General features: G+C 45.1%; 1 protein-coding gene across 2 annotated transcripts in view; it reads left to right on the plus strand.

Annotated features, from left to right (window-relative positions):
- agap1 (ArfGAP with GTPase domain, ankyrin repeat and PH domain 1) overlaps nt 1-12,938 on the plus strand; it is a 342,978-nt gene that overhangs the window by 212,813 nt on the left and 117,227 nt on the right. For both annotated transcript variants that reach the window (XM_084446818.1, XM_084446819.1), the window contains exon 7: nt 10,676-10,803. In XM_084446818.1, the coding sequence (XP_084302944.1) occupies nt 10,676-10,803 (128 nt within the window). The remainder of the gene's footprint in view (nt 1-10,675; nt 10,804-12,938) is intronic.

The following is a 12,938-nucleotide window of genomic DNA, read 5'->3' on the forward strand; positions in this document are numbered from 1 at the left end:
TCCTTAGAGCATCGCAGGGATTTCTCAAACTAAACTGAATAAAAACACAAAACTGCTTTCCTAGGTCAATCTTATTGTAACCAAGACATCTGGTCGAAAAAATACATTATTCCCATATTAGAACTACAATTTTGAGTGAGGTATTTTCTGTCTGATGGCCATCTACATCTGGAGTTCTAGGGTATTTTCCCCCAGGGGAAAAGTACAGGGGGCTTTCTGGTAGGAAAGCGCTTAGTCTAGCCCATTGGTGGCTGCAGGGATCATAAATGTTATTACCTCTGCCCCAGGGGCAAAGCCCCGCAGGGCAGAAGGTAATGTTTTCGCCCCTGTCTGTCTGTCTGTCTGTCTGTCTGTGTGTGTGTGTGTGTGTGTGTGTGTGTGTGTGTGTGTGTCTGTCTGTCTGTCTGTCTGTCTGTCTGTCTGTCTGTCTGTCTGTCTGTCTGCATGCGGACAGGATTAAACAAAAACTACTGGCCCGATATGCATGAAACTCGGTGGAGGGGTGCAGCATGGGCCAAGGAACTCACCATTAAATTGACCATGATTCATTCATAGGTGGCTCTACAGTACCCATATTACTGTAACTTCAGTGTAGTGGGGGATTTAGGTTTCAGTTTCCTCATAGGTTTCAGGTTCTTGGCGCCACTTGCAATACCGAGCTTTGCCACTACGGCAAAAACTGTCTGTTCCTGGCCATGGGGGCTTGCTTCTTGCGCCACTGAGCAGCATCCATGATCCAGCCATGATGAGTTATGTTCGCGTCAACAGGCTGGTGTCTATTTACTTTTTCAGCTCGATCCAGGAAGGTAGAACGCTAGAGCCCGCCTACCATCATTTTTCCGTCCGGCGGATGGAAGATGATGCTGCAGCAGTGTTATTATTTAAATCAGCAATATTTAAATTTCGCCTTGCGCCTGACGAGACTACTGGCTGCAGTGTAGAGAGCGACAAACAAGCTGCTAAAACTATTGCTGATTATGGTGTTTTGTGCGCACAATGCCACTTAGTGCGTTATCAACTTGTTTGCTACCAAAGGCTAGAGCTACTAGTAGCTGTTGATAATGGAATCAGCTGTTCAATCAATCAATCAATCAAAGCTTTATTTGTATAGTGCATTTCATACCCAGAGGCAACATAATGCGCTTTACAGAGAACAAGGGAGGTGGGCATAGGACCCACTCTCTACATATTCCAGAGGGAAGCAAAAAAACAGTAATCACCCGGGGGCCAGATAAGTGAGCTGTAAAAATTCTTCCCTGACCCCTCTCAACAAGGCGATCGAGCAAGCTCCAGGAGTATGTTTGTCTACCGGCTAAGAACATTTATAAAGCAATACATTACATTAAATTACATTTCAGAGTGAGAGAAGCTAAAAGCATCATAGGAGAGAGAATATTCTACGGACATGCTACATCATCCACAGCAGACACGGGGGTATCTATCGGACTTCGGGAGGTCTGCTGGTGACAGTGGGGCATCCACTGGACCTGGTTAGAAGATAGGAGGGAGAGAGAGAGGCACTAGGGAGAGGGAAGGCAGAGGGAAGGCAGAACAGGGTTAGTAGCACATAGAGCCATACAGACCACACAGATATTGAAACAGGCAACCTGGGGCAAGCTCCTGGAATATATTTGTCTAATGGCTAAGAACATTTAAAGAACAATAAATAACATTAAATTAAATTTTCGGAGCAAGAAAGGCTAAGAGCATCAGGTCCAGGCCTAAGCCGGATGTGGACTGATGTGTGTCTGTGTGTACGTGTGTGTGTGTGTGTACTAAATACTACGATATCCACAGCTCCGCAGCTGACACTGGACCTGGTTAGAGGATAGGAGGGAGAGAGAGAGGCACTAGGGGAGACAGAAAACTGTTAGTAGTACACTGAGCCATTGAAGCAAAACAGCAGTCAGAACAGAACAAGCCTGTTTCAGGATAACCAGCTTCTGTACACTACTTGATATACATACATTGCATAGCAGGATAAATACCAATGTATACAGAGGATTCACAGGTAGGTTTGAGGCTGCCTTTCTGTGTCTCAAGGTCCTAGCTAGTGATTGTAGGCTAGGTCGAAAAGGTACGTCTTGAGGTCTCGCTTGAAGACCTCCGTTGTTTCGGCCCTTCTTAGGCACTCCAGTAGGGTGTTCCAGAGGTTGGGGGCATAGAAACTAAAAGCTGCCTCTCCGTGTTTCTTGGTCCTGGCTTTTGGAACTGTTAAAAGTTCAGTGCCTGAGGATCTAAGTGGTCTGTTGGGCATGTACTTAACAAGCATGTCTGAAATATATTCTGGTGAGTGACTGTGGAGAGATTTATAGACTAGTAATAGTATTTTAAAGTCTATTCTAGAGTTGACTGGTAACCAGTGTAGTGATTTTAACGCTGGTGTGATGTTATGTTATGTTATGTTATTTTTATTTATAATGCGCCCCCCAACCAACTGTTACATCACAGTGATGTGTGCCCTTCGTCTAGTCTTAGTGAGGACTCGTGCTGCAGCATTCTGTATCATTTGTAGTTTAGAGATTGCTTTCTTTGGTACATGTAGGCCTGATAGTAGAGCATTGCAGTAGTCCAGCCTGCTTGTGATGAAAGCATGCATTAATCTATCGGTGTCAGCCTGAGAGAGAAAGAGTTGCACCTTGGCAATGTTCCTTAGGTGGTAAAAGGATGTGTTTGTAATATTCTTGATGTGGTTTTCGAAATTAAGATCTGAGTCAAGTATGACACCTAAGTTTTTAGCCTGGCAATTGGTGTCAATTTCCAGAGTTTTTAAGTGTGCAGCTAGTTTCTCTCTTTCAGCTTTTTCTCCAATGATCAGTACTTCTGTTTTGTCCTGGTTTAGTTGGAGGAAATTATGTGACATCCATACATTTATATCTGTAATACACTTGACAAGGCGGTCAACCAAGCTGTAGTTACTGGGTGTTACGGAAATATAGAGTTGGGTGTCATCTGCGTAGCTATGGTAGCTAATATTGTGCCTCCTGATGACACTGCCAAGGGGCAGCATGTACAGGCTGAAGAGTAGAGGTCCTAGGATCGATCCTTGGGGCACCCCACAGGTCATAGGGATCTTTCCTGAGCTATATTCACCGAGGGCAACGAAGAAATCACGACCGGTTAGATAGGTCTTAAGCCAATTTAGGACTGGACCAGAGAGGCCAACCCACTTTTCCAGTCTTTCAATGAGGATTGCATGATCTATAGTATCAAAGGCTGCACTCAGGTCCAGGAGGACGAGAACAGAAAGCTGTTGCAACTGGAACGCTCACCTCGGGAGTGACCATTACCAGTTCCCACTCGCACCTCCCGAGACAAATGGAATGCACCATAATATTCTCATTCGTGTGGATAGTTGAAGCGATGCATTCTGTAGACTACCTCAATAGAGTCCGCTAAATTACCATGTTTAAGCTTTATGTATACTATCTGTTAGTGTGAAGTGTGATTTCTGTACAGCCAAGATCGAACCCAACATGGGCAAGTGAGCGTAAAGGCAATACTGCCAAGCAACACAGTGACACCTGTTACTGTATATAGACTAGTGTATCAACTTGCATTTAAACGATAATGTAAACTTCAAGCATTCAAAGTAAACTGCAGACACTTTCAGGTGGATGACAAAGTGTCTGCACATTAAAATGATTGACTTCATAGAAAACTATCTCGCCTATAGACTATACTGTAGATTTAACATGTCATTGGCTGTATAACTCCCATCTCAAATGTACATCTTGTAAACTACTGTCTGCAGACTCTGAACCAGCTCACTCCTCCCTCCACTACTGTTCTGCTTGGCTGTTAATTAATGTGAATGGGAAGTCTTCACAAAATTAGCAACGTTTTGGAAATCGGAGAGGAAAGATGTCAAGCAGAAAGAGGAAACTACAGGTGGTGCTACAGTAACCAATTCAAAAAGCCAGTAGGAGAGCACAGCACTTGGGAGGTGGGAGTAAAGGTAAAGGGGGGGACGGGGACAGGACGTGGAAGGGGGAGAGCAGTTGAGGGGAGGGGGGGGGGGGGAGGGGGTAGATGGAGCCAAGGAAATTCAAGGCAAAAATAAACACTGTGTCCTCACATTGGCAGGATGTGGCTGGTTAGTGAGACAGATTATCGGAGGATTGTTGTGATATCGTAGCTAAGGACCTGTCCTGCTGCATCAGTGTTCCTCTGGACCCTCCCACATGTCTGGGTTTAGTGAGGGCAGAGGCTCAGACAAACATATATATATATATATATATATATTGTGTGTGTGCGTGTCTCTTTCTATGTATGTTTGGACTTGTGTGTGTGTGCAGATGCGTGTGTGTTTTTCCATGTTTGTTGGTATCAGTGTGTCTGAGGGTTGGGTGTTGGGCATGTGTGACCTTGCAGGGACTCTGTGTCCATGGTTGGCCCCGTCTCTCTGGGTCGGTGCGGGGCCCCGTGACTGGGGGCGAGGCTGGGCAAGGGGAGCAGGTCTGGGGGAGGATGGTTTAATTACTGGGTTGTAAGTGAGGTAAAACTGTGACCTTTTCCCCGGATCCCTGGCGGGCCCAGCCCAGCGCCGTTCAGCGCCTCATCTGACACTGCTCTGCTTCCCACTCATTACTTAATATTTATGAGACGCCACGGCTAACCCACCTGACAGCTGCATAATACACTCACCAGGACACAATCTCGCTCTCTCTCTCTATCTCCTCTCTCTTTCTTTTTCTCTCTCTGCATCTCCTCTCTCTCTCTTTCTCTCTCTATCTCATCTCTCTCTTTCTCTGTATCTCCTCTCTCTCTGTATCTCTCTCTGTATCTCCTCTCTTTCTCTTTATCTTCTCTCTCTTTCTCTCTCTCTCTCTCTCTCTCCCTCTCTGTATCTCCTCTCTCTTTCTCTCTCTGTATCTCATCTCTCTCTCTGTATCTCTTCTCTGTATCTCCTCTCTCTCTCTCTCTCTCTCTCTGTATCTCATCTCTCTTTCTCTTTCTGTATCTCCTCTCTCTCTCTGTGTATCATCTCTCTCTCTGTGTATCTCATCTCTTTCTCTCTCTGTATCTCCTCTCTCTGTATCTCATCTCTCTTCCTCTCTCTGTCTCCTCTTTCTCTCTCTATCTCCTCTCTCTCTATCTCCTCTCTTTCTCTCCCTCTCTCCCCCTCTATCTCTGTATCTCCTCTCTCTCTATCTCATCTCTCTCTTTCTCTCTTTCTGTATCTCCGCTCTATCTCTCTCCGTCTCATTGTCTCTCACTGTTTTCTACTCAAGTTCTACTCTGATTCTCATTCACCCCACCATACTCCACCTGCCACCTGCATTCTTTTGTCCTGCTGTCTTCACCCCCTGTCTGGCCACCTGCTGTCCAGTTGGGTAGTGGATGGAGGGAAAAGGTTAGCTGTCTCTCTTCCTCTTTTATCCTCTTCTTCCACTCTGCTGTAAAGCAAATAAGAGCAGAGAAGTGGTCTCACCAGCCTGTCGTTTGGTACGGGCTCTCAACACGGCAACAACCAGCACTTTGTATCCTCCGTCCCCAGCAGTTACCGTACCAGCTACCTCTACCTCCCACTCTGTGAGAGTCTCTGTCGTAAATCTGATCAAACGGGAGACATTTCCATTAGAATAAATGGCAGTCTCTCAGAGGAGAACTAAGATTGATGGTTAAAGTTAAATTGTATTAGCCACACAGTTTAAATATTTAACACAGTCTTATCATAACTGTTCTTAACACTAAAAGTAATATACAGCTGGGCTTGACTGTGCATGTATATGTGGTGTGTGTCATGTATGTGTGTGGCTGGCCCAGTGTCAAGTCAGTCACAGCCATCATATAACCATGTTCTAACCACATTATGAACCAGGCCAGGTCCAGCCTGGCTTATGTGCGTTGGCTGGTTTGTTTCTGTGCAGGACTGGTAGGACGGTAATGTCTGATAAATAAAGATGGGTCTTGTCACCTGGACACATCAGTTCCAATGCTTCCAATGCTAATCCAGCACAATGAGAGCGGGATAGCCGGTTAGCTCATGGGCTCACAACAACTAGCAGAAGCTTCCATAACATTAATGGTAGCGGTCAGTGGCTAAAGCAGTTACACTGATGATAACATAAAGTCATCCCCACCGGGAACCCCAGTCTCCTGGGTAGGAGTCCAATGCTCTCACCACTACTCTACTTGTGCAGTGGAGATCGGCGGGTGGGTTTTGGTGTCCTCCTTCCAGTCCCTAGTGTGGGTTGGGGTTAGAATATGGGTTGGGGTTGGGACAGGATCTGATCTATAAGGCAAGGGGTAAAGGTTGGAGTGAAAGGATGAACATGTGGAGGTTTGGGGTATAGTCCCATAAAGTCATCCCCACCGGGTCTTCAACCCCAGTCTCCAGAGTCCAATGCTCTTACCACTATTCTACTTGTGCAGTGGAGATCGGCGGGTTAATTTTGGTGTCCTCCTTGATTTTGGTGTGCTGGGACAACTGCCTCTTGTGGTGCCAACAGAGAAATGCACGCCAACATTCTCCGCAGTAACGGAGGGAGGGAGGGAGGGAGTGATAACCGGACGAACGCTATACTAGGTGGGCTGGCTTACAGCCACGCACAAAAAAGCATCAATACATTAAGCTCATTCCTCCACCTAAAGCTGTGCCAGTCAACAGTCAGTCTAATCACCGAAAATAAACCACATGTAGGCGTAGAGCGGCTGGTGCATCACATCCCATACAAAAATGAATAACTATAGGATTTGAAGTGTCCTACTCCTATTGTAATGAAGACTGTCTGTCTATAATGCCGTGGGGTCTTGCACAGGGTCCTCTCCGACATTATTACTCCCAAAGCCCCCCAACCCCCCGCACACCCCGTACACACACACGCAGATGGGGAGAGAAACTACGCACGTAGGGGTCAGTGGCGTCTGGTGGGTCCTAGAACTGGGTAAGCACGCACGCGCAGCACACGATTTTTTGGGTGGTGCACTTTCAAAGCATGCCCTGATGGGTTTCAAAGCACCAGAAGGGCGCTGAGCATTGGCATTAAGATGTAAAAACATACAGGAAAACTATATATATAGATGTTTTTTTGAACACATCAACAAAGGCCAATAATTTGAGAGCGAGTGAATAAGAGGGCAATATTTAGGCCAAAACAACTAAGCTTTTAAGGACACACTAAATAAACTACAGAGCCATTATATGACAACAATGGCCAAGCACCACGAAGAGAATGACAGGACGATAAAATGTACCCCCTTAGGGCACAGCACTCAATAGCCTACTCCCCTACTTCACTAATCAGTGTTTAGGCTACTAGGCGTATTAGCCCACCGCTCTAGGTCTTGATTTGGTCTTGATTTGATTTGGTCTTGACTTCCGTAAGCTAGGATAATTTTACCTGGCCTACAATGTTAAGTGAATAACGCACTAGTAAGACCGGTGTCAACGGACCGTAACGTGGACTGTATTTTCATGAGGAGTGTAGGGGGTGATGGAGCACTACCAAATTGCTAAACACGGATGAAAATGAAGCGATATGGCAGAATACAAGACGCATTTGCATCAAAAACAGGTGCAACAATCAAGTTTTATTTGTATGGTTAAGCCAAGCTTACCCTGGCTTACAGGAGCAATCGCCACTGGTAGGGGTACCAATAATTTGCAACACTTGGGACAATTTAATTGTTCCTACCAAAACATAAACAACTATAATTTCACACCAAAACAAAGTCCATCACAAGAGTACGACAACTCGTGCTCAAACACCATAATGCCTTTCATCAAACTGAAACTAGCCCTGCCAGTGCTAACCATCTCTGGGCTACTGTATAACATCGCATTCATAAGCCATCGTTCTGACACTAAGGGGAAGCTTTTGTCAACGACATGCAACAACAGGTCCTTATCTCTCACATAGCAGCAAATTCACACACATTGCCAACATGATCAATCTGAAATGCATAAAGTTGCAAAGCAGGACTCACCATTTCATTAGGTTTTGCTAGCCGTTAGCCATCGCTGACTCCCCGGGCCTTGAGTTAGCTAGATAACACTAGCTAGCGTGTTAGCTAGCACTAGCTAACGTTAGCTAGCTATCATTAGGCTTAATTTCCTAGACTTAGCTTTAGCTTAGCATGCAGCCAGGTTATGGGTTACTGTTTACTTCAGATATTACTCTACATTTCAACCAGACATTCCAGTGAAACCAGGTAGTCAAAATAACTTACCTTATATAAAATGGGCACTGCAAACGCTTAATGGCTTGTAGCCACAGGCGACTCCAGTTCTGAAAAGGCTGGTTTCCTCTTGAAACGAATAAAGTTTGCCACTAGAGCGCCAATTTGTACACCTGTAGATGCAACAGCCAGACATCTTGATGGTATATAAAATACTAGTCTTTATCACAATCTTTGCGGTGCTAGGCAGAGCGCTAACCACTCGGCCACCGCTGACCTGGGAAATCTCAGTCTTTTTGTTTTGATGTTCTGGGACCACTGCCTCTTGTGGTAGCGATATAGAACTGCAGGTCAACAACGCCAGGACATACTTACAATCAGAACTGCAGGTCAACAACGCCAGGACATACTTACAACCCCGCCAGGACATACTTACAACCCGACATTGGCTCTTCTAGGTGCACTGCCTTACAGCCAACGCACAAAAAGGTGCAGTGGCATGAGGAATTTGCTTCACTTTTAACATTTAATTTCCATATTTCATTCCATAATGAGCTCAAATGTTCATTTTATATTATTATTATTTTATTTTTTTAAAGATATTTTTTAGGACATTTCTGCTTTTATTGGGATAGGACGGTGTAGGTGACAGACAGGAAAGGTGGGAGAGAGAGAGGGGGGAAGACATGCAGCAAAGGGCGTGGGCTGGATTCGTGCCCCAGCCGGCCCAGCTACCGCGGCGTCCCAATATATATTAGTATTTTTGATCCTGAACACTAGGTTTGCGAATGAGCATTGAACTGAGCCTTGAGTTTTACCACAGTGTTGTATTTATTCCATTTTCTGACCAGAGAGCAGGTTTCCTCTGCTGCCCTTGGCACGGCCCTCTCACCTGAAGGTAAATGTTTATGACTGGCTCCTCATTAAAACCCAGGCCTTTAATGGCTCCAATTAAAACAATGGCCTCATCTCCAACCAAATGAGACCTGGGCATGTTTATTGGGAAGGGGATAATGGAGTATGCCAGGTATAATTAACCCTCTACTGGCCAGCCATGGACAGCTTTCTGCTCATGTGTTGCCATGTCTGGGCAGCTATGGTTGTCTTCTGTATCTCTGCTCCATTTCTCAAGTACTTTGACAATATTTGAAGTGTATCTGTGTGTGTGTGTTTCTATGTGTGTATTTCTATGTGTGTGTGTGTGTGGTCTGTGTGTGTGTGCATGTGTGTGTGTGTATATGCACGTGTGTGTGTGTGTGTGTGTGAGAGAGAGAGAGAGAGAGAGAGAGAAAGTGCTTCAGCCCTGTACTTCCATGTCTTCTTGTAAAGAAACCATGTTAAAGAATTTCAACTCATCACCCATGTGTTCACTCCAAGATAGGTTTTCTGTTATCTTACTCTATTGATGTTCCTGTTTTCTCTGAGTTTATTGTTTTACAATGTTTGTGGAAAGCAGAAGCTAACTCCATTATCCACTGCCATCTGTTTTGCCAGAGCAACTGGCACAACCCCCTGTCACGACACTGCCCCTTTAAAAGGGCTCCGCCTCCTCATTGCGGGGCTCTCTGACTCGAATTCACTTCCTGTTGTGAGAGACCGCTTGCAAACGTATTGAAGAATAAAGATATTGTCTTTGTTTTAACCAGCTTGAATCGACCACTCGCGTGCTCTTATTCTTAATCCAAGTATTAAGGAAATAATTATTAACAACCACCAGCAGGTGGAACTCCTCAGCCCCCCCAACACCACACCAGGGATGAAAATCAATGGCCTTTGATCGCCACGGAGATGACGGACCATTTGAATACCCTTCCACAATTGGTCCAGAGGGTCCAGAGGCCCAGGGATCGATCTGAGCCAGCGCAGCACCCAGTTATTGACACTGCCCTTTTCCATAGCAACGATAGCACCAATCCAGGAGAGGAAGAGTGATACTCCCTGCTCTCCACCTGAACAGTCTAATAATTGTGAAATAATTGTGGGAGCTGTTAGCTGGTAACTGATGTGCTCGGGGAGTGTTTGTGGGGAGTGGGGGGCGGACAGGCGGGGCTGGAGGGCGGGGGGGTCTCTGGTCAGACAGATGAATAGGAGAATGACAGGACTGCCGGGCCAGCCTGCCTCAGCATTATGGGGAGTAATGGACTGGTGTGTGGAGTGGTCATACTGCTCAGCCAGGCTACTAACATCAGCGTGTCTCTCTCTCTCTCTCTCTCTCTCTCTCTCTCTCTCTCTCTCTCTCTCTCTCTCTCTCTCTATCTCTCTCTCTCTCTCTCTCTCTATCTCTGTCTTTTTCTCTCTTGTCTCTCTCTCTCACTCTGTCTCTTTGTCTCTGTCTGTGTGTCTCTGTCTCTCTCTCTTGTCTCTCTCTCTCATCTCTTGTAGCCCCAATTTTTTTCTTTCTTTTTCTTTTCTACATTTAGCTTAGCCCATATGTTTGAAATGCAGGATTCTGAGATGTAGGACTTCCAGTGAGCTGAAGCAGATAGAGATGTAGGTGTGAGAACAGACGTAGGTTGACGTGGCCGTCTGTCCGTCCATGTGTGTGTTTCAGTGGCCCAGAAGATCGTGGCGACCAGGAAGAAGCAGCAGCTATCGATAGGTCCCTGCAAGTCCCTCCCCAACTCCCCCAGCCACTCTTCGGTGTGCACCACACAGGTGTCAGCTGTACACCTAAGCCAGGTAAGTTACGCGTGCGCACACACACACACACACACACACACCATCTTAACTCTTCACTATAGAGTGTGTAAGCGTTCCCATGGAAACTTATTTTGGAAAAGTATGGTAGTCAGTGGCAAGAGACAAATAATTTCTTGATCCCATTTGAATTGTGCCATGACCATACACCTGATGTTCAAATCAAGAAGATTGCAATTTGTTGTAAAACTGTAAAGCAGATTCCAGAACGAGTTTAAAAGAGGTGAAAATCACTATTAGTCTGACTATGTTAAAGCCGCCTTTACACCATTGCGGAAAAATGACTGCGGTACGGTTCTGAAAAGACCGGAAGTCATTCATTTCCTATGAGAGTCCACAGACCAAATGCGACAGGGCTCCGAGGGATGCGGTGCAGACCAAATTCCGCTCCGGTGGACGTCCGTATGCGTTCGAAAAATTGAACTCATCTGGCAAATCCCAGTCCGGCAGTACGACCAGAAAATAGCGTTGCTATGGTTTTGGTAAACAATGGTGTGTGTAAACAATGATAGATCGCTTTCTTGTCACTTTACTTGAATAATTTAATGTTATAAACTACAGTGGGACCCCACTCATCCGAACTTCAGAAATTCGAACCTCCCGGTCTACCGGACAGGCTTAAAAAACGTTATCTTTTTTTTTTTGCCTGCTATCTGGTTACTGGTGGGCTTTTCATTACAGTACTGTAGGCCTACTTGCATTTAAATCTGTCATAATACACACGTATTGTATCCTACTGTGAATGAAAACAGAACTGTATGTAGACATACATGTTGCCTGTAGGCTGTAGCCTACTGTCACGTTTAATTTCTTTGTTACTTTAATGTCGAGCGCAAAATGCAAACAAGTCTGCTGCACGAGAGCTGCATTCCTTGGTAGCCAGAAAGCGCGTCAGGAACCTGAAGCAGAGGAGTAGGCTATCGAGTCATTTTTCGTTCCCAGTTAATGGACTTGCATGTAGATTAGCCTACTAGGCCTACTGTATTTGTTAAACAATAGCCTACAGCCTAGGCCACGTTAGCCTACATCGGTTGTTTAGGCTGCAAGCCTAAGACACGACAACTTGTCTGTCATTTCATTTATTTATTTATTTATTATCATTTGCTCTAATTGTTCTAATGTTGGGTTGTTTTAAGGCTATACCATTTTGTTCTGCGAATACAGTAGCCTATCGATGCAGCGTAGGCCTCATTTGAGAATAAAGTACTGTATTTGATCAAAGCATGCACTCAAGTGGAAATTCGTTTATTTTATTCTAGGCTACTGTAGGCCTATTATAGGCTAGGCTGTATGAGTTAAGTTGGCTATTTGATTGCAATTTTGATGCATTTCCACAAGTAATTAAGGGTATTTATTGGCCAAGTATGAGTCTGTATATCGTTTTCCAAACAGAATTAACAAGCCCATGTGATCTAGTGAAGCACGTTGTCAATACCGAATATAACCAGACAATCTAGCCAGCATAGAGCCGGCTTCGGCTATGGCTAGTTAGCTAAAGTTAGCTATAAGCTTCGTAGATTTGTCAAACTTAATAAATACGACACACACACAACCCAAAGCTGTCAAAATAGTTCAATATTGGTGTAACTAAGATAGCTGGGTAATAAAATATTTTTTCCACAGACCCATTTTGCTACAAAGTCTGTAACCTTTTAATATAGTTTGGCAAATTTGTACCGCTTCGATGTCCACCATGATTGTTGACAGATTTACTCACTGCTCGGTGATGTCGACACCCGACGTATCGTCCGGCAGTTTCAGTTCCCCGCATCCGAAAGTTTTGGGGATGGTGTACGGTGGTACGGGGTGTCCACCAGGGTGCGGATTGCGGAAACCGGAGTCATTTTTCTGCAATGGTGTAAAGGCGGCTTAAGAGTTAGTTCTGTACGAGCTGGCATGCAGGATCGGCTTTACAGTGTGTTACAGAGTGTTAAATGAGTGTAATGTCAGCTAGCTAATATTAGCTAGCTTGCGAGGTAACAGACATGAGTAAAATGTATGTTTTAAATCATATGTGGCATAATTCAAATGGGATTAAGAAACGATTTGTCTCCTGCCGTTGACTACTGTTCATATTTTTCCCGATTTAAGGTCCTATGGGGGTGTGCGCTTCCTGA

Source organism: Borostomias antarcticus (assembly GCF_949987555.1).
Source record: "Borostomias antarcticus genome assembly, chromosome: 12".
NCBI lineage: Eukaryota > Metazoa > Chordata > Actinopteri > Stomiiformes > Stomiidae > Borostomias > Borostomias antarcticus.